Source organism: Panthera tigris, chromosome E1 (assembly GCF_018350195.1).
Source record: "Panthera tigris isolate Pti1 chromosome E1, P.tigris_Pti1_mat1.1, whole genome shotgun sequence".
NCBI lineage: Eukaryota > Metazoa > Chordata > Mammalia > Carnivora > Felidae > Panthera > Panthera tigris.
In genome coordinates, this window is record NC_056673.1 from 14,916,664 (window position 1) to 14,942,323 (window position 25,660).

A 25,660-nucleotide genomic window follows, 5' to 3' on the forward strand; every position below is an offset into this window, starting at 1 on the left:
CGTGGACAGGCCCGTGAGGCCCTGAGGTCTCAGCAGCGTTGGTGAGATGGGCTGGAGAGCCACGTTGTTGACCCAGCAACTGAGCCCAATGAATGGCTCCCAACAGAGCCACCTTTGGACTTACGGGAAGCACAGGCCTCGCCCCCCACTCTGTCCAGGTCAGCTCCGGGAAGCCAGGCTGGCGGGTGGGGATGGGCAGGTCTAGATCTGTCCCAGAGCGGGTCCCACACACTCCAACCCCACCCCCATCTCAGGACCAGTCCTTCTATCACCCCTGGCCCCACCCCCCATCACGCACAAGGACCCTTGGCCAGGGCTCTGATCTCCAACCTGGGCTTTTGAAACTTCCTGGCAAGAAAGGACCTCTAGTTTTTGAAGTCCCAGGGAGACTCCTGCCAGAACCCCCACCTTGGGTCTTCATCACCCAGGAGGCTGGGAAATAAGAAACCTGAATAAATTCACCCCAGACCCCCTCAGCCAGGTAGGCAGCTCTTACCTCCTCTCCTGCCCAAAGAGCAGGCCGAGCCACCCCTCCCCTCGTACCTCTGCAGGCTCCTCGCTGCTGCACACACTGTCCCTCTGGCCCCACTTGGGTGCTCCCCACACTCTGCCCAGGCTCCAGCCAGCCCAGCTGAGCCCTCCCCTCCCACCAGGAGGACCTTTGCTCTCAGCCAACCCTGGTTCAAATTGCTTTCTCTTCTGGTAAATATTGACCTGCACATCCGGTTAAACATTGATATTGGGGCCGGAAGCCCCATTCCCACCAGGGCATCTAACCCTGAGATAGCTACCTGGAGCCCTCATGGATTTGAGTCCCACCTGAGTCTGAAGAAAGGAGGTTCAGGAAACGGTTGAGGAGACTGTCCTCATCTGTAGGGCAGATCCAGGAAGGGCCTCCCCCCAACCCCATGAGGTGGGGGTTCATCCCCATTTTAGTGAGGCTCAGAGAGTCTATGCGACATGCCCAAGGACACAGCTGGGCTCAGAGCCACCTCCAGCTTCTCACTTCCAATGTCCTTTTCTCTCCCCCGTCCTAAGGGTAAGGAAGGGGAAGCTATGGGAGCCTATGTGGGGAACCCAAGATAAGATGCCCATCCCCAATCCCTACAAGCCCAGGATCCTGATTGGCTGCCTTCAGTCTGGGTTTGGAAGGGGTGGAGAGAAGAGACAGGGCCATGGCCTCTGCCAGCATCCTCCCTCAGCAAGATCAAAGCCTCCTTACCTTCCCCCAAGCTGAGGGTTCAGGAAACTGACCTGGGGCTGCATGAACCAGAAGCCCTGTACCCCGTGGTGCCCAAGAGCAATGATCAGGCTGTCTCCCACCTTCCTCCCGCCCTACTTCTCACTCTCCTCACTGCCCTGGAAGCTGCTGGGTCTCAATTTTTCCCCACCCTGATAACCATCATCAAGAAAAGCCTCACTCAGTTCCATGGCTCTTCCAAAAGATTTATTGGTCATATTTACATCTATTGCAAATAGTGAAGAGGCAGTAAGGGCCCAGGCTCAGACCTCATCTCTGCTCCAGAATGTGAGGGTCCGGGGATGCCTGGGTCTTCCTGTCCCCTGGGAGAGACCTGAGATGCAGAGATCATTCCTGCCCCTTCTCTCAGGGTGTTGGACCACTCCCCAAGGGTTCTGGGCCCAGGGGCTGCCTCTTCAGTTCAAGGCACAAACACTGTGGTTAGGGATGGGCAGGCAAGGCATGGGGTCACTCCTGGCAGGCACCAGCTGGACCAGTCCATCTTCCCTCCCCTGGTCCTGCCCTCTTTCTTCCCCTACTGGTCCCATACTGGGCAGGGCCTGGCTGGGTGGACACTTAAACCCCACCCCAAGGCCCCTAACTCCTGGACCAGGACCAGCCCTCCTTAGAGGCTGGAGTCCAAGCACCATCAGTGTCCTGGACTGGAGCGGCTTCCCTGCCCTTGTGAGATAGGGGCACAGAGGGCTCACAAGGGGAGGTGGGTGGGGGGGCGTCCTTGGCTGGACACTGGCTGGACAGGGCCAGTCTCCCTTCCCCTTCTCAGAGCTTCCCTGTCCCCATGTGGACCCAGGGGGCAGAGCTTGGGAGAAGAGAGGGCAGCGATGCTTTCCTGTGCTCCCTCTCTTGCTTCCTGCTGACTCGGGGCAGCATCTCCCCAAGCCACAAATGAGATCCCTTCTGGCAGCACTGGTGGCTCTGGCGGTTCAGGAACCTGGACCCCTGCCTCACTGTGGCTGGCAGGCCATGTGGGCACAGAGTGTGGGGCCTGAGGCCTGCCCAGAGGGAGCTGCTGGGGAGACAAGGGTAAGGGATGGACTCCCTGGGGATGTCTGCCCACCCTCATTGGCCAGCCCCACCTTGGCCTAGGCCAGGAGGCGGATGACCCCATTGTCCGAGCCCAGCAAGAGGTGGCGTTTAGTGGGCAGCAAGGCCAGGCTGGTGAGCGTGCCTCGGAAGTTCTCAGAGCTGAGCTTCGTGGTGGCCTGGGAGGGCGGCTCAAGCAGGGAGCAGACGCCGATCTTGTTGGCCACGGTGCCGGTGACCACCTCGCTGCCGTACAGGTCGAAGGTGTGGATGGGGTCAGATGCTGATTTGTAGTGGTGCGTGGGCTTCTGTTCCAGCTCCTTCCACACAGTCAAGGAGTGGTCAGAGGAGGAGCTGACCAGGACACTGCCCTCCACCGCCTGCTCAGGGAGAAGAGAGCCTCAGCAGGGCCTGGGCCCTCCCATGTGCCCACTGAGCTCCAAGGTCTTCTGTTTACTCGCAGCTTATCTCCCAGGAAGACAGGGGATCCTGGGCAGGGGACCAGCTGCCCACCCCCGCCACATTACATTAACACTAGTTAATATGTTAAAGTGTCTTTAACCTAGTCATCACTATCATTTGAGCACTTACTGTATCTAGGCATTTTGTTAGGCATGCCATATTACCACATTTAATTTTTATAACAACTCTATGACGTAGATGCTGTTGTTCCCATTTTATAGAGAAAAAACATGAGGCTAAGAAAAGTTAAGTAATCCTACCAAGGTCACAGAGCCAGTAAGTGGCATTGCCAGGTAATACCCAGGTTGACCCCAAAGCCTTCCTTGGAAAGTCAGAACTTAGAGGTGCCTGAAGCCCTGGGGCCCCGGACAGAGTTGGGGGCAGCCTGCCCTTAGTATTGGCAGTGCATGTCCCCTGGCTCCAGTCAGGATAGGGAGGGAGTGCCAGTTGCCTGGAAAAATCCTCCCACATACAGTCCTGTTCCTCCTCCTGGTCCCTCCCTGGGCAGTTCCCCAAGGTCTGTGACTGAGAATGGGCGGGGGTAGGGGCAGGATCCCCATGCCCGGGTGTCCCTACCCCCACCAGGGCAGCCCAGCACGGGCCATGGACTCTGCTCAGTGGTCGGGGGCAGTAAACACCCTCCCAGCTGAGCTTTATTTAACCTGACTGGGTCACGGACAGGACCTGACCCCTGATCCTCCAAGCAAGACAAATATGGACAAGGGTTACTCATTAGAACATCCCCAGGGAACAGCAGGGTCAGCTCGCCCCCTGGTTCCCGCCCCCGTGGCCTGCCTGCCGCCAGGGCCCCCTGCAGAAGAGCTGGCTCCTAACCCTCTCCGCTCATCAGCCATGGGGCATGTACGAGGGAGCCGGTCCTGGGTGGGCCCTAAGAGGGCCTGGAGCAGGGGCTGGGCTGGGCAGTGAGGAGGGAAAGGGGACCACGTCAGTCACCTTGATCTGCAGGATGTCCCCCTCATGGGCTGGCCAGCCACGCAAAACCAGGCCTGTACGGGTGTCCAGGAGCACCATGAAGCCCGAGGAGAAGCCAGCCACGACGCTACGGCCACTGGGGCTGACGGCCAAGGAGCGGACAAGCCCCGGGTTCAGCCCGCCACCCAGGCGGAACTCATGCTGCAGACAGAGGGAGATGAGCTAAAGCACTGCCACCCACTCCAACCCGTTTCTCCCTGAGGTCCTGTTCACCCCAAGCCCACACGGCTGAAAGGCCTGAGCCTCTATCCCCCATCGAGGGGAGGGCACCCCTTCATCCCAGATCAGAGTCCCACCCCCCAGCATTTGCTGCTGTGGGTGATTTGTCTCCAAAGAGAAACTACACCCTGCTTCTCTCTTCAGGGTCTTTCCTCCCTGCTGGGCATCCAAGCCAGGGCTCAGGGAACCGAACGCCCCTGACCTGCAGGCCGGGCTTCCTGCAGTCCACAAAGCGCAGGGTCGAGTCAGAGCTGGCCATGGTGATGCTGGTATGGGGGGCAGGCATGACAGCCACAGCAGTCAGGGGCACCCGGCTGTCCCATGGCTCTATTACGCGAAGGGTCTTCCCTGGGAAGGAAAGGCACAGTGGATCTAGGGTCCCAGTAGCAGATGGAAGAACCCCAACCCTTCCTATCTCCCTGACATACCCTGTAACTGCCTCTTATCTCCCAGGGGACCTAAGAAAATACTAACGATGATTTTTTGACCCCCCCCACCTTCCTGCATCCATGACCAGGCCAGGCTCCTGTCCCCAAACTCTTCACACAGCACCCCCTGACCAAATGCTACCTCTCCTCGGTCTACCTCGATGCTACTCCATCCCCTCCCCCTTTAAAAACCTTATTAACCTTATTTCTCCCTAACACGATGCCAAAAAATCATCAAGCAACTCTCTGCCAAACTTGTATGACATGTTATGTGTTAAGCCAAACCCCTATGTGCATTATCTTCTAAACCAGTTCTGATTCCCATTTTGCAGATGGGGAGCACTAACGCTTCCAGCATCAAAGTGACTTGAGCAAGGTAACTCCACAAATAAGTTGGCAGAACCAATTCAAACTTAAGGCTAATGGATTCCAACTCAGGTCTAACTGCTCCTCTGTGCAGCCTCGCTGGGTTGTCCCACACCATACACCAAGACACCCCAACCGCCCAACCCTGGGTCCCCGCACCCAGAGGCCTGGCCTGGCAGGGCACGGCATGGCAGCAACAGAACAGGCCTCACCTGGGCCCGCTCACCTGTGAAGGGGTCCCAGACGTGCACAGCCCCGTCACAGCTCACCACATACTGCGGGGCCTCGAGCTGGCCCACAAAGAAGACGCTCTTGCGGTGCTGGGCGTAGACGAGGCGTGGGGCCATCTCGCTGGTGCCATCCCCAGAGTTGTAGAGTGGCCAGAGGCGCACCGTGCGGTCCTTGCTGCCACTCAGGAAGAAGTCCTCACTGCTCAGGGGCGCCACGCACTTGACAGCCCCCGAGTGGCCCGGGAAGCTCTGCAGGCGGATCTGATGGAAGTGGAAGTGGGCATCCTGCTGGCTCACGCCGATCTCGTACTGCCAGTACGCCAGCCAGTTCCCGCTTAGCCCGTGGGCGCTCCGCGGCAGCTCCCGCTTCAGCGCGTTGTCCTCCTCGCTGCTGGGGCCCCCACTGCCAGCGCCAGGGATGGGGCCCAGCAAGCCGGGGCTCTCAGGCTGAGAGTCATCGGGAATCTGGATGCGGTTCCCGACCAGCACGCTCCCAAAGGTCCCCGAGTGGCCGTCGTCCCGGGAGCAGCCCCCACTCTGGGGGTCCCACTCAGGGCCGGCGCTGGGCACCGTGGGCTCCACGCCGGCAGGGCTGCGACTGCTCGGACTGATGGTCTCCAAATACAGCCCCGCCAGCTCCCCAACCAGCTCGTGGTTGGGGATGATTTTCCGGATGATGTCACCTGGATGGGAGTGGGAGAGGTCCTCAGATTAGGGAAGATGGAGGGCCGCTGCCACCACCCATCCAAGGCTTGGGAACCACAGAAAACAGGGCAGGTCCTGGCTGTGCAACTCTGGGCAAGTAACTCTTCATCTCCGAGCCTATTTTCTTCCACAGAAAAAGGTAGATCCATTCACACGAACATCTTCTATGTGTGCCGGGTGTTACGCAGGGCATCAGAAATAGAATGGTAAAAGCCAGGGGGTGCTTTCCCTCCCAGGGCTTAGATTTCAGTAGAGGGACGATGACATATCTAACCACAGGGCTGCCCATCCTATTTAAGATGATGACACACATAATTGCTCGGCAGTGCCGGGCCCATACGGGAGGCTACAGAAATGGTGGGCAGCTAATTCCTCTCAGACAACTCCGGGAGATGTCAGTACGTCAGCCTGGTGGCCCTGCCGTCCCCAGGGATACTCTAGGCCAGCTCCTGTGCCTCCTTGCTGGCTAATGCTCAGTCCCTGTTTATACAGCACCTTGGAACTCTGAGGTCCAAGGCCAAATCCCTTTGCTCTGACCCAGAACACTGAATGCTCGTTACTGATTCTGGGGGCAAGGGGAGCATGGGGCCCTCCCCAGAGAAAAGACATGGCCACAGAGGCTTTGCGAGGGAACGTGATGGGGCAGTACCCAACAGGCAGGAGAAGGGCACGTAGATTGTGTACGCCATCTCCAAGGTGAACACCTTCTGCAGCTCGTCCAGCAGGGTAGGGTCCACCAGCCGCTGCCGCCCATCGGAGAAGGCCACCTCTGGCAGCTGGCCCTCACTGCGGCCCACGGGATCCAGCTTCAGCTCCTGTGGGCAGGGAGGCCCAGGGAGTCAGCCGAGTTCACGGCCCCTGCCCAGCCCAACCCAGCCAGGTAAGGGGGGCAGGTCTGCCTACCTGGTGCCGAAGCTCATGCAGCTGAGAGAAGACTTGAAAGAAGGTGGCCACAGGTTCACTCAGGTGCTGCTGGACCATCTCCTGCCCAATGCGCAGGCATATGAGGGCAATGAGGCTGATGGTTTTCACGCACAGGACAGTCCGGGCCTGGGCCCCACTCGGGAACCTGGAAAGAGAGTTCATGAGCTCCAGCACCCCCCACCTCTCCACAACTCTGCGGGACTTGCCCAGAATCTATGAAAAGCTTTAAGTGAAAAGAACTACAAGACAAATTTGATCCAAACCAGACGAGAGGAACCGGAAGCACAGAAAGAAGATGTGGCTTGTTCAGGGTCACACAGCTGGATCAGAACCAGGAATCCTGATAACCAAGACTCCTGACACCCAGTCCGGTCTCGTCCCCAAGCTTCCCAGCCCCTCCTGGGTAGCTCCCTCAGCTGAGCTACTCCCACTCCCACAGGGGTGGGGCAGGAGCCTACCCAGTGACGAGGGAAGTGAGGAAGCTGAGCACGGGCAGCAAGACCTCGTGGCTGATTCGGGGCAGGATGTCCATGAGGGTGGTGTCCGAGAGGTACACGATGATCTTCTGGGTCAGAGTCACCGCAGCCAGCAGCCCCGCCTCCTTACGGCTGTTCAGTCGACTGGGGCCTGAGGTGCCACCTGGGGCCACCTAGGGCCATAGAGAAGGTGAGGGCCAGGCTGTCCACGGACCCCGTGGGGCCCCCAGGGATCCCAGGTCCACCCTCAAGCTCCTTGACCTCCCCTGGGACTGCCAGTCAGTAACTGACCAGGTAGCTGATGTAGGGCAGGTACTGGTAGGTGAGGACAGGCTCCCCATACAGATGAGCAATGTGGAGGAGGCAGCTGAGCACGGGCCCCGACACTATATCACCCAGCACCGGTCTCTTCTGATAGATGTTGCCAGCACTCAGCGGGGGACTCTCACCACTGCTCACGGTGAACTGTTGCCGAGTGGGCCCTGCCGAGGAAGAACCAGCAGCCTTGAGTAGCTAACAGCAGGCAGGAGGCAGGGCGGCCTTCCAGGAACTGTGGTAGCCAATCCTCGTCACCCTAGCCTGGGGGCCACCCCACGCCCTACCCAAGGAAGGAAGTAGCTTACAGATGGGGTCCCAGGACCTGCCTGGGAGGTGGAAGTAGGAAGGATCCCCTGCAGGGGGCTGAAGATAGACAGAGGGGCTGGGACGAAGCCCCATCTCCAGCACCAACCACAGGCCTTACCAACGTAACAAGATGTCAGCAGGCGGAGCAGGTTCCGGGCCACGTAGCGAGAGGCCACTGTGGGACCAAGCTTGGCAGATAGCCAGCGGACCATCTTGCAGGCTGTATCTGCAGGGCAGGAACGGGCCCTGAGCTCATCAGATAATGGTGACTTGCCACGCCTCCCACCCCACCCCAGGGCACCTCTCCTGGCCTATCCTGGCTGCAGACCTGCCGAGGGGCCCAGTCAAAGCCGGGTGCCCCACACCACCATCCTCTATTTAGCAGTGGCAGAGGTGGCCTGTGGCTTTGGGACTGCCCCCACGTGGCCCTGGCTTTGGGGCTACTCCAGGCTCCTCTCCTTCAGCACACCTTGCAGGAAGGTTATCCTTTCAGCGAATCTTCCTAAGCTGCTAAATGAGGCCTGGCCAGGCCCTGGCTCCCTCACCCTACGGCCTGTGTTCCTTCTTCTTCCTTCCACTCTCTCTGTCTAAACTTCCTAGGTTTGCACTGATTCTTTTTTTTCCTTCAAACTTTTATTTAAATTCTAGTTAGTTAAAATACAGTACGATAAGGCCGCCTGGGTGGCTCAGTTGGTTAAGCGACCGACTTCGGCTCAGGTCATGATCTCGCAGTCTGTGAGTTTGAGCCCCGCGTCGGGCTCTGTGCTGACAGCTCAGAGCCCAGAGTCTGCTTCAGATTCTATGTCTCCCCCTCTCTCTACCCCTCCTCTGCTCATGCTCTGTGTCTCTCTGTCTCTCAATAATAAATAAACGTTAAAAATTTTTTTTAAAAAATACAGTACAATATTGGGTTCAGGAGCAGAATTCAGTCCCTGATTCTTCAATGGAACCATGACAACCTTAGAGCCTCACACATGCTGTTCCCACTGCCTGGTATGCTCTTCCCACTGTAAACCCTACCATTTTGCTTGCTATCTCCTATTCATTGGACCTCAACCAGCCCTACGTTCATGGGACCCTGAAAACTTGATCTAAGCCCCATTGATATTCCCTCATAGCAGCCAGTCCTGTTCTTTACAGCACTAACATGACATTTACATGACACTGTCTACAGTGTGGCATCTCCTCGGCTACAGGTGAGCTCCAGGAGGGCAGGCCCACATCTGTGCTGTGTGTGAATCTGCTGCACCCACTGCTTAGCAAAGACTAGGTACTCAGAAATGTTGAATGAAAGCCAGAGTGACGAAAAGCTAATACCTATTCTTCTGAAACTATTCCAAAAAATAAAAGAGGAAGGACAACTTCCAAATTCATTCTATGAGGCAGCGTTATCCTGATACCAAAACCAGATAAAGACACAAAGAGAACAACAGGCCATTATCTCTGTTGCACATAGATGCAATATCCTCAACAAAATGCTAGCCAACTGAATCCAACAATACATTAAGAAAATCATTCACCGTGATCAAGTGGGATTTACTCCTTGGGATGCAAGGGTGGTTCAATAGTCACAAATCAATCATCATGATACATCACATCAATAAAAGAAAGGATAAAAGCCATATGATCATTCCAACAGATGCATAAAAAGCACCTGACAAAGTACAATGTGCATTCATAAAACCCTCAACAAAGTAGGTCCAGAGGAAACATACCTCAATATAATAAAGGCCATATATGAAAAACCCACAGCAAATGTCATCCTCAATGGGGAAGAACTAGGAGCTTTTCCCCAAGGTCAGAAACAAGACAAATATTTCCACTCTCACCACTGGAAGTCTTAGCCACAGCAATCAGACAACAAAAAGAAATAAAAATCATCCAAACTGGTAAAGGAAGTAAAACTTCCATTATTTGCCGATGACATGATACTATTTATAGAAAACCCTAAAGACTCCGCCAAAAAACTACTAGAACGGACACATGAATTCAGTGAAGTCACAGGATACAAAATCAATGTACAGAAATCTGTTGCATTTCTATACACTAAGAATTAAACAGCAAAAAGAGAAATTAAGAAAACAATCCCATTTACAATTGCACCAAAAACAGTAAAATACCCAGGAATAAAATGAAACAAAGAGGTGAAAAACCTGTACCCTGAAAACTATAAAACATGGATAAAAGAAATTGAAGATGACACAAAGGGATGGAAGGTTCTTCCATGGATTGGAAGAATGGATATTGTTGGAATGTCTATACTAGCCAAAACAATCTACACATTTAATGCAACCCCTATCAAAATACCAACAGCATTCTTCACAGAATTAGAACAAACAATCCTAAAATTTGTATGGAACCACAAAAGACCCTGAATAGCCAAAGCAATCTTGAAAAAGAAAAAGTGGAGGTATCACAATTCCATACCTCAAGTTATATTAATTACAAAGCTGTAGTAATCAAAACAGTATGGTACTGGCACAAAAATAAGCACATCAATGGAACAGAACAGAAAACCCAGAAAAAAAGCCCACAATTACATGGTCAATTAATCTTTGACAAAAGAAAGAATATACAACTGGAAAAAGTCTCTTCAGCAAATGGTATTGGAAAAACTGGACAGCTACATGCAAAAGAATCATACTGGACCACTTTCTTACACCATACGCAAAAAGAAACTCAAAATGGATTAAAGTCCTAAACATGAGACCTGAAACCATAAAAATCCTAGAAGAGAGCATAGGCAGTATTTTTCTGACATCAGCCATAGCAACATCTTTCTAGCTATGTCTCCTGAGGCAAGGGAAACAAAGGCAAAAATAAACTTTTGGGACTACATCAAAATAAAAAGGTTCTGCATAGCTAAGGAAATGATCAACAAAACTAAAAGGCAACCTTCTGAATGGGAGAAGATATTTGCAAATGACATATCCGATAAAGGCTTAGTATCCAAAATATATTAAGAACTGATACAACTCAACAGCCAAAAAAACCAAATAATCCAATTTAAAAAAAGGCAGAAGACATGAACAGACATCTCTCCAAAGAAGACATCCAGATGGCCAACAGACACATGAAAAGATGCTCCACATCACTCATCATCAGGGAAATGCAAATCAAAACTACAATGAGATACCACCTCACACCCGTCAGAATGGCTAAAATCAACAACACAAAAAACAGTTAAGTGTTGGCGAAGATGTGGAGAAATGTGCAGTGCTGGAGGGAATGCAAACTGGTGCAACCACTGTGGAAGGTGCTTGGGAGGTACTTCAAAAAGTTAAAAATAAAACCACCCTCTGATCCAGTAATTGGACTACTGGTAGTTACTCCCAAAATATGTAAACACTATTTCCAAGGGACACACACACCCCTATATTTACTGCAGCATTATTTACAAGAGCCAAACTATGTGCAGCCCAAGTGTCCATCAACAGATGAATGGATAAAGAAGATGTGGTACACATGTACAACGGAATATTACTCAGCCATAAAAACGAATGGTATCTCGCCATTTGCAACAACATGGACGGCGCTAGAGAGTATTATGCTACGCAAAACAAGTCAGAGACAAATTCCACATGATTTCACTCATGTGTGGAATTTAAGAAACAAAACAAACAAGCAAGGAAAAAGGGGGAGAGAAAAAGAGTGAGAGGAAGAAACCAAGAAACAGACTCTTACCTATAGAGAACTGACGATTACCAGAGGGGAGGTGGATGGGGAAATGAGTGAAATAGGTGATGGGGATTAAAGTGCACTTGCTGTGACGAGCACTGAGCAATGTACAGAATTGTTGAATCACTACATTGTACCCCTGAAACTAATGGAACACTGTATGTTAACTATATTGGAATCAAAAGACAAAACAGAACCCTGAGGCACCTGGCTGGCTCAGTGAGAACATGCGACTTGATCTCAGGGTCATGAGTTTAAGTCCCACGTTTGGGTGTAGACATTATGCAAATAAATAAATAATACGATAAGATAAAAAGACAAAACAAACCAGAGGACTGTTTTACAACACCTCGAGGCCTGAGAACTCACCAAGAAGGATCTTCTGTTCTTTGCCCTCCGACTGCTCAGTTAGTGGTTCCTCCTCTTCCTCCCCATCTGTGTCGCCACCACGGGCCACGACAGTATCCATGGACAGCACCGTGTCAGAGAGAGTGAGCTCAGACGCCCTGGTGATGTCGTCTTGCTCCCCCTCTCCCTCCTCCTCCTCCAACACCACACAGCCTTCCTCCTCCTCCTCTTCCTCCTCTGAGCCTTCGCTTTGCTTCAAGTCCTGGCTGCTGTCACCTGACCTGAGGCTGCTCTTGTCCACAGGAGCACCCCCCTCATCTGCAGCCCGTTCCTCGCCCAGGGAGGTCTCACTGGTGCTGCTCTTATCGCTCAGCCGGCCTAGGCTCACAGCCTCAGCTTCCTGGGGCTGTGGGGACTCAGCCACATAGAGCCCAGCTTGGAAGTCTTCGGTCTCAGGGAGGTAGGCCTGGTCATGGAAGCTGACACCAGACGTGTAGTCCGGGAGCCCCAGGCCCGAGGAAGCAGCAGGCTCACCATCCATCTGAATTTCCTCCCCAAAAGCACAGGGGCTGGGCCTAGCCCCTGGGAGCTCACTCTCCTCATCCTCAGTGGCCCCCACCAGGCCCTTGCTTTCCTCCTGGGAGGCCTCCACACCAGCCAGCACCTGGAGGACGTGGGGCAGCAGGTGGATGAGAAAGGCCTGCAGGCCCAGCCGCACCATCAGCTGGGCCACAAAGCAGTCAGTGTACAAGTAGAAGCGGCCGTGTAACCGGCAGGGGCTCTCATAGGCACCAATGAGAGGCTTCAGTAGGTACTTATTGGCATTTTTGGGGCCCAGGGCCTTAGCGACAGGTTCAAATAGGTACCAGGCTGTGTACACAGCCGTGTGCTCCTCAGACATGAGTGACAGCACGAAGGGCAGCAGGATCTCCAGGCCCTCCGGGGTGATGTCACTCAGCACCGCACCCAGTTGCTGCCACAGAGCAAACACCAGCTCCCGCCCCTGGGCCTCGTCCTCCACGCGTCTCGCCTGATACAGGAGGATGAACTTGTGCAGCGCCGGGAAGTACGGAGGGAAGGGAACCACGGAGCTGAAGGGGCTGAGGAGCTGGGCCGGACAGGGTGGAGGCAATCCCCGGGAGATGGGCCTGTACTCAAAGAGTGGGGCCAGCTTGCCCCTCCCTGCTGTCACAGGGCCTTCGGGTCCACTGAGCTGCAGGAGCATGTCCAGCACGGGCTGTAGAGACACGGGGATCTCCTTGGGGTGGCGTGTGCAGAGGCCCCGAACGGCCTCGAAGCGTACCCACAAAGGCGCGTCAGGCTGCAGTGTCCGGACCCTGGTGGCAAACACCATCTCAGCCAACAGGACACCCAGCGCCTGCATGTCCCGATGGAAGAGGTCCTGCAGCTGCACGGGTGGCTGGACCTGGGCATGCTCAGGCACCTCCAATTGGCCCCCTAGGCCTTTGGTCAGGAAGTTGCCTAGTTTCTCCAGCCCTTCCAGAGCCTGCACAGGATTGAAACCCTCGGGAAGAAGAATCTTCCCCTCCTCACCTTCCCCAGGGTCGGCCCCAGCAGCTTTGTTCCTGCGGCCTGCTCGAGAGGCCGAGGCCACTGAGAAAGACAAGAGGCCTGGGGAAGCTTGACTGGAGGAAGATGAGGAAGAGCCCAGCTGGTCACCTGCTTTCCCTGCGAGGGAGATAGAATCCAGAGCTTCTGTGGCCTGTTCCAAGTCATCTTCCCCTGCCACGGGCCTCTCCCTGGCCCAGCCAGCCTCACAGGGAGTGGCCTCCAAAACCAGCCTGCCCACCCCATTTGTAAGCTGTCCTGGTAAGTCCTCCCGGCCTATGCTCTCCTGGATGGTCTGGAACAACACTCTGGGGATGAGTGGAGGCTCAGGGGCCAGGGCAGGAGCCCCAGCCAGGCGTTGGGGGTGTGGCTGATCGAAGAGCTGCACCACGCCATAGCTGGTCAGGTGTGTGTGGGCATCCACCAGGTGCAGGCACACATTCTTCTCTTTCACAGCCTCCTTGCCCTGGAGTTTGTAGCCAAATGTGAGGTCAATCCAGTGGTGCAGGTCCTGGGACACCTCTCGGCTCTCCAACAGTGCCCGGTGTGCAGACACGAACTCCTGACTGGAGCCACACCAGGCTGGCACATCTAGGTCAGGCATGTCAGGGTGGATGGAACAGAAGATAGAGGGATCGGTGTAGAACTCAGGAATGCACTCGTCGGGTGTCCAGTTCTGCATACGTTCCATGCTGGCGGGATACTCATGGGGCTCCCACTGCGCCCGCACATGTCCACAGAGCACCGACCGGGGTGTCCTCCGAGCCTTGTACACATAATATGTGATGTCGGAAAGCACGTCCGAGATGTGGTGAGGAACGTGAGGTGGCTCCCCGCCACCCGCACCACCTGCTACAAATGCCTGCCGCGTCATCTCGTATGTGAAGTCCAGCTGCTTATCCCCCTTGTTGAGGCGGAACTTGGACTTGCGCAGGTCTCGAAAGCGCCCGTGGGGTGTGGTGAAGTCCACCACCCAGGGCAGCACTGGGTGGTAGTTGGGATCCCCCTGCCGCCGACCTGCCAGCCTATTTAGCTGCATGAGGTAGTGAAAGTTGCTGATGCGGCCATGGACCCAATCCAACACAAGGCCTCTAAGTTCCTCCCGGCAGGTGGGACACCCAGCCCCCCCACCTCCCTCCTCTCCAAGTTCAGTGCCTGGCCCAGCCCTCGATACAGGGGTCTCCTCATTCTCTTCCTCCCTGGGCCTCTCGTAAGCACTCAGGTCCAGCCGGAGCTCGCTGCAAAGCTTCTCATCCACAGCGATGTGGTGCAAAGTTAGGGCCCCGCAGGCCAGTCCCTGGCGGTGACAGGCATCCATAGCCCTCAGCACACGGAAGAGAATGAAGAGCACCTTGGCTTGGCTGTTGGTCAGCTTGGCAGGGCTGAAGGTGACCACATCGTGCAGGGAAAACTGCACATAAGGGTGCACCACGTACAGCATCTCTGGCGACTCCAGCAGGGCCTCAGCTCGCAAAAGACTGGGACAGGCCAAACTGCCCCGAGGGGGACAGGGACCATCTCTTGTATATGATGGGCACTGGGTAAATTCACCCACTGACAGGAAGGAACAACCATAGACCCTTTGCAGAGCCTGTCGTACTAAGTCCAGGGCAGGGACAGCTGAAGGGGCAGGGCTATGACTATACGGCTGCCCATAAGTACGATAAGCATGGCGCCACAGGTTGCGATAATTCTGGGCAGCCACATCCTGCATGAAGCGAGTGAGGGTCTCAGGGCTGCTGGACCCTTCCTCGAAAGGCAAGCCGCCACGGAGCGGGTAGGACAGCCTCCGCTTCCGCAGCCCGTGCACCTCCACGCGCGTCCAGCCGGGGGGCAGCTTCTGCACGGAGCGTTGCAGAAGAGTCCTCACTTCCGCCTCGCTCAGGCCCTCTGCCCGGGGGCAGGGTCCCAGGGGCAGCCGGCGCTCGCGGAGGCTGGCCAGCCAGCGCGCGGGCACTAAGGCCACCACGTGGGTGCCCCCCGGGGCCGCAGCCAGCTGCCGGGCATCGATGTTCAGGTCCCTCTCCACGCTCTGGAGCAGCTCCTCCATGTCGGGGCTTGGGGGCGGGGACCAGCCTTCGGCCCCGTTGGTAAGAGCGACTTCCCGCCCCCTGCTCCCCGGGCCATCCCCTCCTGGCCGCCTGGGGGCAGCGCGGGGCTGAGCCCGGCCACGGCCCTTCCCGCGACGGCTTCCGGGGTGCCAGGCCGGGCGGGTAGGGACGGGCGAGGGACCCGGGCTGAGGCAGAGGCGGGGGCGGAGGGGCCGGGGACAGAGGAGGGGAGGGCGGGGACGCTCTTACCCCACTGCAGGGTCCTGCGCTCCGGGCACAGCCGGGCAGGGGCTGTGGGGCGCCCGAGCCTGGCTCTGCCGTGACCGGTCAGCTGACTTGGCTCACGTGATCGCCCCGGCACGGAAACAACCGCACGTGGCTCAAATGGGCCGGTCGGACCGCGCCTCCCGCCGGCGCCACCGCCTGGCAGGCCTCGGTGCCCTCCCTCCCAGTGCAGTTGTGGCTTCGCTCTCTCGGGGTGCAGGAGAGGGGGATGCTGAACAGCCCATGAGATTTCCCTCCCTGCTTCCTCCTGCACGCACCAGGACGTGGATTTAGGAAGGATTTTGCCGGAGATCCCAGCCTTTAGCGGGCTGATACCACCGCCCCTCTGGTTTTACAGATAAGAAACCGATGGCAGAGCCGGGCTTTTGACATTAAGTCCCTTCAGCGCCTCCATGCTGCCTACCAAGAGAAGGAGCTTTTAATTTTCCAATACATTTAATCAGTAGCATTCCATTTGGCTTTTACAACACCCCTAAAATACAGAAGACAGTTAATACTCTTTATATTTCACAAGTCATAACCAAGAGCCGCCAAAGAGACTTGCCCAAGTGGCAGAATGGCAACTTAGAAGCTGGTGCACACACTTTCTGTCCTACAGTACCCCCCCCCCCCCACCCCCGCCAGCCCTCTCAGGGCTCTTTCTTTCTCTCTTTCAAATTCTGAGCCATCTGAGAGGGAGAAAAGTGGCCCAGGCCCAGAGGCCTGTAGTTCTTGGGAGGAAAGGTTACCCCCAAGACTTCCCGTTGAAGATCTGCCTCTGAGGTGCCAGAGCCTGCCTGCTGTGGTCAGAGCCTTGCAATTGCTACCTTGGCTAGGGGAACGGTGCAGCACAGGACAGGGAGCAGAAACCAGACAGCTGGTGCCAAAACTATCCGGGGGGTCTTGGTTCTGACCCATTTGAAGACATTGTAGCAAAACCACTGGCTCTGTTTTTTTGAGTCTCACTCCTAGCAGATTTTGCCTCAAGTAGGAGTTTGGTGTAGAGGGAGGAATCCATAAAGGCACTCAAGAAAAACTACTGTCCCGGGGCTCCTGGGTGGCTCAGGCGGTTAAGCATCCATCTCCATTTCGGCTCGGGTCATGATCTCATGGTTCATGGGTTCGAGCCCCACATTGGGCTCTGTGCTGCACTGAGTCTGCTTGGGATTCTCTCTCTCCCTCTCTCTGCCTCTCCCTTGCTCATGCTCTCTCTCTCTTTCAAAAGTAAATAAATAAAACTTAAAAACAGTTTTTTAATTAAAAAAAAAAAAGAAAAACTACAGTCCTAATTAGAGAGGAAACAAATGGTTCAGCTATCATCTGATTCCATCTGCATCCTCTTGAAGACACAGTGGGAGCCCCGGATGTGCTTGTTCACATGGCCTTGGGCAGTTATAACTTACAACCATCATTCATGGAGCACTGATTAGGAGCCAGGCACCCTGCTAACACTTTGCATATCTTGTTTTGTTTAAGGAGTTATTTTTATAACCATTTAGGATGAGGAAGCTGACTACCTTAAGCAACTTGCCCAAGGTCACACTGCTAAGAGTTGGTAGAGCCAAATTTCAAACCCAAACTATCTCATTCTAAAACCAATGTTCACTGTGCTCCTTGGCCATGAAGTTTTATTTTTTCACCTGAGAAATTAGGCGTTCTTTGACAGTCTCGCATCCCGAAGTTTGGTCTGAGTACCTGAGGCCAGAGAACGGGTTTTGATGGTCAGTGGGTAGTGCCTGCTTCTTAGTACCAATAAAATTGGGTCCACCTGGTCTTTGCTCGGGTTTGTTTACCTAGTCTGAATAGGCACTACTTTTTCTTTCTGTAAGTTCGTGTATGTCCTGCCCTCTAGTGGTTTTGGCTTGCAATACAACGATGACCTTGAGTGTAACTAACCTTAAGAATTCTTTTCTTCCTTTGAATAGGATGTCCTTACAATGCTGGGCACTAAGATTTCTGGGGCACTGACACCTTCCCCAACCTGAGGCCTAAAACAGTGGTTTTCAAACTTTATGATGTACTTCTGATTCAGTAGTCCGGAATGAGACCCAGGGACCCGAATTGTTAACAAGCACCCCAGTTAATTCTGATGCAGGCAATCTGCAGGCCACATTTTGATACAATGCTCTGTAACAGCTCAATTCCCAAATTTCCCTGGAATCCCAACCCAAGCACCCTTGGGCTTTGGAGAATCTGGGACCAAATTAGCCACTCCCTTTCGCCAACTTCAATATTGAGTTTCCTGGAGGTCATGGCTTGGATAGTCAAAGAGGGAAGTTGCAGCTGCCCCGGCAGTCAGCCCATGCTGAGTGAGGTTAGTTTTTGCTGATCTGGCAGGGAGAAAAGTGAAGGAAGCTAACATTTAGTGTGCCAACTGTGGGCCAGTGGGCCAGGTACTGTGCTAGGTGTTTTCGAACATAATCCTTTTCGGGGCACCTGGGTGGTTCAGTAGGTTTAAGCATTTGACTTCAGCTCAGGTCATGATCTCACCATTCATGAGTTCGAGCCCCTCACTGGGCTCTCTGCTGTCAACACAGAGCCTGCTTCAGATCCTCTGTCTCCTCTCTTTCTGCTCCTCCCCCCTCATGTGCTCTCTCTCTCTCTCTCTCTCTCAAAAATAAACATTTTAAAAATTTTTAATAAAAACAACATAATCCTTTTTTGATCCCTACAATAAACTCTGAATTTATTATTCACTCTATTTTGTGGATGAGGAAATTGAGGTGCAGAGATGTTGAGCATCTTCAAGTTCAGAGCTGGTAAGAGCTGGAATTTGAATCCAAGTTTGTTGATTTCGGTAGTTCTCAACTGGGGGAGATTTTGGCCCCCAGGGGACATCTGGTAATGTCCTGAGACATTCACGGTTGTCATAACTGCAGGGTGGGGGTGTTGCTAATTCCATCTAGTGGACCAGGGATGCTGCTAAAATATGCTACAAACGACAGCCCCCACAACAAGAAATTATCTAGCCCAAAATGTCAATACTGCTGAGGTTGAGAAACCCTGGACTCAAAGCCTGTGCTTTTGCCCAATGGGGTGGGAGGGGTGAGGGGGAATGGAGAGTTAGCAGAACAAAATGGACATGGGCCTACTCCGAGGGTCTTGGATAAGAAGGGAATGAGACTTCCACTGTAAGGATAATGGATAATGGGGGCAGCTGGTGAGGTTCCTCTTTCTTCCAAGCTTGGCCAAGGCCCTGCTCAGTTTCTCCCAACCTTGCCAAGTCAGTCCTGGGACTTAACACTAAGCTTGTCCTGGAATGACCCTGACTCCCTGCTCAGGGCTGGGGTAAAAATATTTACCTGGGTCTTCCTGCAGGACTTCCCAGCCAAAGCCTCTGGTTTCTGGGATCAGTGCATTCCACTTGCAGTCTCTGGGAGGCTCCACATTAGCACGCCTGCTGTGGAGGGTGAGAGTGTAAATAAAAAAAGGGCCAGGTGGCATCTAAGTTATAAGTGGAGTGAATGGGTGAAGCCAAGAGAGTCCCATTAGCTAGTCCCAGTGTGGGAAGGAATAAGGCAACTTGAGTAGGGAGTAGGGGGCAAATGGCCTGCGGAGCAGGTTTCTGGCCCCAGGAAGCGTTCTTTCCATGGCTATTCCTCTCCTCTAGGTTTGGTTTGCAGCTTCGCTGGACCTTTCCCAGTACCATTCCTGGAGCACCCACACACCCAGCCAGCCACCATTCTGAGCCTCCCCAATACTGGCCTCCTTCTAGACCTGGGAAGGCGGGTATGAGCTGAGTGTGAACTGGCTGTGCAGACAGGAAATACCGCTCGTTCCAAGCTCAAACCTCTGAAGAGCTGAACAGCAGATGGGGGGTTGGAGGGGGGGAGATAGTCTTGGAGTGAAAGAGGAAAGAACATACAAGCAGGTCCCCCATATTTGGGGTTCCATCTCCTGTCTTTCCTGAAGACCCAGGAGGGTTGGGGCGGAGGTAGAGTGGGGGGTGGGGTGGGGATAAGGGGATGGAGGAGGGCAGGCCAGGAGGAGGATGTGGTAACAGCTGATTCGTCCCCTGAGGTCACACTTTCCAGCAATCAGCTGTTACTGGGGTGGAAGGCAGGAAGTTTCCTTAAAGGCACATTGTTCTGAACACAGGCTGGGAATTCTGGAGTTCCTAGGAACCACAGCAATTACTTGGTGGAGCCTGTATTTGATACAGAGGAACTGTCTCTCACCCCAGGCTGATCCTTTTCGGTATCCTCATACTCAACTGGGAGTCTATGGAAAAGTCACGGATCCTGTCTACACGTTCCTCTTTTTTGGAACGGGGCGGGGGTGGGGGTGATAAATTGCGATGCGTCCCAGACTTGGCCCTTTAAAAAAGCGGTTTAGCAGCTTTTGCCAAGTCATTGGGTTCCTCTTCGTTTTGCCCATCCCCCGCCCCCCTAGGCTCTGATTGGCCCCTGGGGAAAGGGGCAGCCTCCCCATTGGTCTCTACCTTTGAAATCTCTTCCTAAGTAGGCCCGAGTCAGTGAAAGGCTTCTGGAGGGCGGGACAGAATAGGGGTATTAGGCGGAGGATGGGGTTACTTACCAGTTGACACTCTGGCAAGACCCATCCCCTAGTTTCCCACCACCAGTCTTGCTTCTACCCTCAAGTGAGGACTGTACTATGAATCTTTTGTTAGGAAGCTGCTGCTTGAGAGGCTCTGCCTCTATGCGACTGGGACGAGACCTACTCTACAAGAAAAATCTCCTGGTTAGTAAGAGCCCGCCAGGAGAGGAGGACTAGATCTCTCCAGTGAAAGCTGGGACCAGGAGAGGTGGACAGTTTTCCCTCCCCCAAAAGCCCTCAAGAGTCCTCATCCAAAGGAAGAGTCTGCTGCCCGGGAGGCTGATTTCCACCTTCAGTTCTACCCACTCCTGCTTCGCCTGCTCCACCTTTCCCTAAAGAACTATCGCCTCATACGCAGAGGTCAGCGAATCCATTTTGGGGTAGTGTAAAACAAGCACGCACGGCCCAAAAAAGGAGGGGCTGTAGCCCTTTAAGGACTTCGCCAGGATGGATTCGGAGAGGAGTTTAAAAATGCCAACTCACAGAGCGCGCTGGATTCTGGGAACGAGGTGCCAGACCGAGAACTACATTGACCAGGGTGCAACGCAAACACACACGCCTTTACTTCCTTTTGCTCTTTAGGACTCTGGTTTGACGTAGCGCTCCTCAAAGCAAGCTGCCTTAGGCTTATGGCTCAGCCACACCCTTTCACCTATTGGTGAGCTCGTGAGTTGGTGGGCGTGGCCTAGCGCAGCTCACCCAGGCAAAGGGGTGGCCTCCTTGCCAATCAGAGCTAAGACGGCCGGAGGGGCGGGACCTGGGCGAAGTGCTGGCGCCCCAGAGTGGGTGTGGTCACGCTGCCCAGCAGTGGGCGGTGATTGGCCCTGGGCGGTGCAATCGCAGCTTGTGCGTCACGACGCCGCCAGCTGATCGGAGCCTGGAGCCGGTGTGTGCTGGGCGCAGGGAAGACACAGCGCCGCCGGCCGTGGGGGACGGACGCACTGATTTGCTCCCCTACCCTCAGCAGCCCCCCCACCCAGCACCAGGTGGGTGTGAGCTGGGGTCTCCGCCGCACAGGAGGGAACCGTGCTAACAGGGTAACGGGGGAAAGTAGGGTCCTGGTGGCCACACCCTGCCCTTCCGGGGGAGGGGAGAGGGGGCGGCGGGGGTAGGGGAGCTTTGGGGCAGAGGGGCCTGAACTGACTGGAGTAGTGTGGCAGGAGGTTTAAAGAAGGAGCCAGGACAGCAGTAGTGGCGGAAGGTTTTGCAGAGTGGCTAAAAGGGAGACGAGGGGCTGGAGGGCTGGGGGCAGCTAACCTGGGCGCCCCCTGGTCAAAGGATATGAGAACTGGCCTTCTAGCTTGCGGAGGGTTTGGACGCGGCGGGTAGTGAGGAGGTAGTTTTCCTTTACTGGCAGTCAGTGGGTCAGGGCCAATTGAGCGCCCTGGCAGGGAAGGGGTCTCTGGGCGGGCCGGCCCCTCCTCTCGTTCCCTCCAGGGGATGTTATGTAAGGGGGGAGGGGAGAGGAGTAGGGGGCGGCGGTGCGGGGGCCTTATGCAACCCAAAGGTTAGGGTTTCACCGCGGTTGGTGGGGGAAGCGGGCTGGAGGAGGACCTGGAAACTCTAACCCCCCCTCCCCAGCCTAACTGGCCGTCTTGGGCCCAGAGAAGGTCACCTCTGCACCTCCCCCCAGCATGTCCGGTTGTGGGGCCCCTAGCCCAGGCCTGGCCCTGACCGCCTGGGAAGCCGGCTGACTGGGTGGGGCGCCTGGGTTAGTCATCACTGGGCTCCCTCTCTCCCCACCTCTCGGCCAACTCTTGGCCCCTCCCTATGGCCTCTCGCTAGGCTATCGCCCCCACCTCCCTCCGGCCCTAGTTACAGCCTCCAACTCATTTGGCCTGTCATCCTGGCTGTCAGACTGGGCTAGGAATTGTCAGGGTGCCAAAGGGTTGATGGAGCAGCTGGTCAGAGGGTCAGTGCCCTGGGCCCACCCCGCCCTGCAGCCAAGGGCACCTGCTTGGCACAGACTCTGAGCAGCCGCTGAGTCCTATGGGCTGAACAGAGCTGGCTCAGACAGAGGAGAGTGGGAAGGAGTTGGACTGGTCACCTGGGGGAAGGAAGATACCACAAAGTTCATGTCTCCCAAGAGGGTTTTGTAATTTGAAAACCTCCCACCCCCACCCTAGTCTTTCTTATCCTCTGAGTATAGAAGTCTGAAAGCAAGACCGCCTTGGCCGCTCACACTGGCATGGGCCATGCCCTTGGACTGAGTGTCAGCACAGACCCGCCCTCCCCAGCTCACAGCCCTCTAGCCTGCCACGCCCCCAGCCCCCTCCCTGGGCCATGCTGCAGGGCCCGGCTTTTCCTGCTGATTCATGCGTTGGAACTGTGGGGGCGGGGCTTGGAACTTGGAACAAAGTTCAGACATGGAGGGGCCGGCAGACAGCCTGGAATTCATACCAGATGTACCCGGAATGCGCAAGCGGAATGCCTGGCATTTGAGAGTCTTGGGGAAGCTGCCCATCCACCCTGCCCATACCTCCCTCCCCTCCAGCCTTTGGTCCCCTGTCCTCTCCTCACAGTCCCTGGAGCCTCTGCTGGCCTTCCAAACACTTCCTTACTCTTCCCCAGATGTAGGCCCCCAAAACTCTTCTAGCTGAACTCTTTGGGAACAAGTCAGTTGGGCTGAGCACTGAACTCACATTTTTGGACCTAAGGTACAACTTCTCACCAAGTACCTGGGAGATTGGTGGGACGTGTCCAAGGTTCTAAGTCCTGCCCTCTCTGAATGCTGAAGAGGAGGGGCCCTCCGTGGGTAGCTGAGGCAAGGGGTGGGGGGTGGGGTGAGAGCAGGCCTGGGTCTCTACAGCCTTCAGTTCTGGAAAGAGGTGCAAGGAGGTATGTTTAGAGCTGCCTCTTGCTTCTCACTGAAGTTAACCGCTCCTGCAGGCCCAAGTCAAAGCCAAGAACCCTTTGTTACAAGGTTGAGCATCTGTTGGAGCTGGACTTTGATGCCAGTGGGACAGTGTCCCTGTGACATGGCCCTGCTCAGATCCTTCCCATTTTTCTTCCCTTTCCTTTTAGGAGCCTGTCCCTCCCACATCCTCAACTGGCTGAGCCGCAGTAGTTCTTCAGTGGCAAGCTTTATGTCCTGACCCAGCTAAAGCTGCCAGTTGAAGAACTGTTGCCCTCTGCCCCTGGCTTCAAGGAGGAGGAGGAAGAGGAGAAGGAGCTGCTTTCCCCCTCATCTGGAAGGTGACGGAACTGGGGCTGGGAAGGTCAGAACAGCGGGAGTGGTGATGCCTTTTGGAAAAGGGAACCTTGTTCAGTTGGAGACCCTTCAGCCAGATTGGCCCAGCAAGAGAGAACAGTTGTAGATTAGAGACCCTCGTTGGGTTGGGGACTAGATGGCTGTGACTACCCAAGGTTAGTTGGTCTACATGAGTGTGTGACAAAGGGAAGACAATGGGAGCAAAGAAAACTGGCAACACCTGTACTCAGATGTCTTTCTTGACCCTCCTTCCTGTCTCCCTTTCTTTCCTACTGCCTTTCCAGGTGAGGTCCAAAGTAAATTTCATCTTCAGGGAAGAGCTCATACTGAAACTCCCGTCTGAGTAGTCAACCCCATGCTCTTAGCTTTCCCTGTATTTCCTCAGACTGGCCTGGACTCCAGTTACAGGGATAAATCACCTATATGTGGGACCCTTGGGCCTCTTGTCTCAGCTTCAACACCTGTGAGATGCAGAATCATACAGTTGAATGTGCAGGAGGGAATCAGAAGCCTACTGTGCAGACTCAGAGCCCGGGCTCTCCTCTCCCTGTGGGTGGGAACAAAACAGCTTTTCATATAAGCTGTTGCCCCTCCCCCCATCCCTAACCAACACAACCCCAGGAGCTGGGGGTGGGGGGAGGATTAGAGGGAGGGGGCTAGAGTTAGACCAGGGCTAGGGGCTGGAGGAGCTCAGTCTCTACATTGACTTCCCACCATGCAAAGGTGGCCCCAGGTTTCCTCTGCCACCCAAAACAGAACTGCAGCCCCTGATGGGGTTCCAACTGCTGTTCCTCTGTTTCTTCTCTCACTTTACCTTCCAGGATAATTTGTGAGACTCAGCTCAGGCTTACGAGGCAGGAAATTCTCTCCAGCAACCAGGCGAGATGGGTTGTGAGATGTGACCCCCTCTGGGGAATCAAGCTGTGTAAACCTAGCACCCCTGGCTCCTGATGCCGTGTAACTCTTGGGGCTCAGGCTCTGGTGTGGTTCAACCGTGGCCCAGCCTCCCTGCCTGAAGGTGGGCAAATTCAGGGGCTGCAGAAAGCTGTCCCGCTGTGGGGCACAAGATGTACAGGTAGCTGGGTCCTTTTCTCCATTTATGAGAGAGATTTAGGGGAGAGTAGATCATTGAACCCACCCTTCTGCAGCCTAGGCTGGATGTGTGTGGGACTGCGGCGGAGGGGGTGGGTAGACTGGGTCCACTCATAGGCTGCAACAAAGATTGTTCTGTCCCTGGACATTGCTTCCGTCCTTTCTTCCCCTCTCCGCTTCACTGGCCACAGTGTCTCCCTCCAGCCCTGGGTCTGTGGCTCTGCCATCCTCACCCGTCATGGAGCAGAGATGAGGAAGAGCAGCCTGGGAACACAGAGGCAGGCAGAAGACCAGTGAAGGACCAGGCCCGGAGAGCACAGGGTCCTGTCTGGGCACCCCGCAGAGGGGACCCATAAAGGCCAGGAGCACCCCAGGAGGAGGGAGGACGGCCAGCCTCCATCAAGAACAAGCTCCCGGCCACTGGCTTCATTCACTATTTCTCTCCAGTGTCACTACCTCCCTGAGATATGAGACTGTGTTAAAATGTCCTGTCGCTTCATCCTCTTACTTCTACTCCCTACCCTATAGAGTGATATAAAGCAGCCTCAAGGAGCAAGAACCAGCTGTGAAAGGACATATGTAGGGAATTCATAGAAGAAATTCAAATGGATAAAACCATGAAAAACAATGTGTGCTTCATTAGTAATTAAAGAAAGACAAGCATAGCTGAAAGCATTTTTCCCTCGGCAAACTATATTTTAAAAAATAAAAAAAGGAAGACCCAGTATCGGCAAAGGAGCACTAAAATAACACTCCCATACCTTGCATATGGGGGTGCGAATTGGTATAGCCTTCCTGGATGTCAGTTTGGTAGTATGTGTCAAACACTCTAAAAGTGTCCATCGCCTTTGACCTAGTGATTCTACACTTGGGAATTTATCCTAAGAAAACCATTAAAGATTCAGTTACAAGATGCTCACCCCAGCATTGCAATAGAAAAAATGAGAAGCAGTTGTCTGATTGGGAATTCACTTCTTCTTTGCTGTAATGAAAATTTGCAATGGGGGATTGCTTAAGTAAATCATTGTATATCCATCCAGATGGTGGAGTACTGCACAGCCATTAGAAGTCATGTAGAAGAACATTTGACTGGAAAGAAAAATGCTCTTTGAATATTAAAAAGGTTATGAAAATAGTGTCTATTATGTGATCTCAATTTTTTTTAATATGGGTATATTC

General features: G+C 54.5%; 1 protein-coding gene and 1 long non-coding RNA gene across 2 annotated transcripts; one reads left to right on the top strand and one right to left on the bottom strand.

Moving 5' to 3' along the window:
• Positions 1-1,430: 1,430 nt before the first annotated feature.
• Positions 1,431-16,036, bottom strand: WDR81 (WD repeat domain 81). The gene is made up of 11 exons (XM_007076223.3): positions 16,006-16,036; positions 11,759-15,601; positions 7,830-7,937; positions 7,379-7,569; positions 7,070-7,260; positions 6,591-6,756; positions 6,337-6,502; positions 4,979-5,665; positions 4,161-4,306; positions 3,701-3,880; positions 1,431-2,664 (listed from the first exon to the last, which is right to left on the bottom strand). The coding sequence occupies exons 1-11, from the start codon at positions 16,034-16,036 to the stop codon at positions 2,344-2,346; spliced, it is 6,030 nt and encodes a 2,009-aa protein (XP_007076285.3). The 3' UTR covers positions 1,431-2,343.
• Positions 16,037-20,154: 4,118 nt separating this feature from the next.
• LOC102948882 lies at positions 20,155-25,616 on the top strand. Its single transcript, XR_444113.3, has 2 exons — positions 20,155-21,164; positions 23,203-25,616. It is a non-coding gene; the product is annotated as an uncharacterized LOC102948882 (long non-coding RNA).
• The last annotated feature ends 44 nt before the right edge of the window (positions 25,617-25,660 follow it).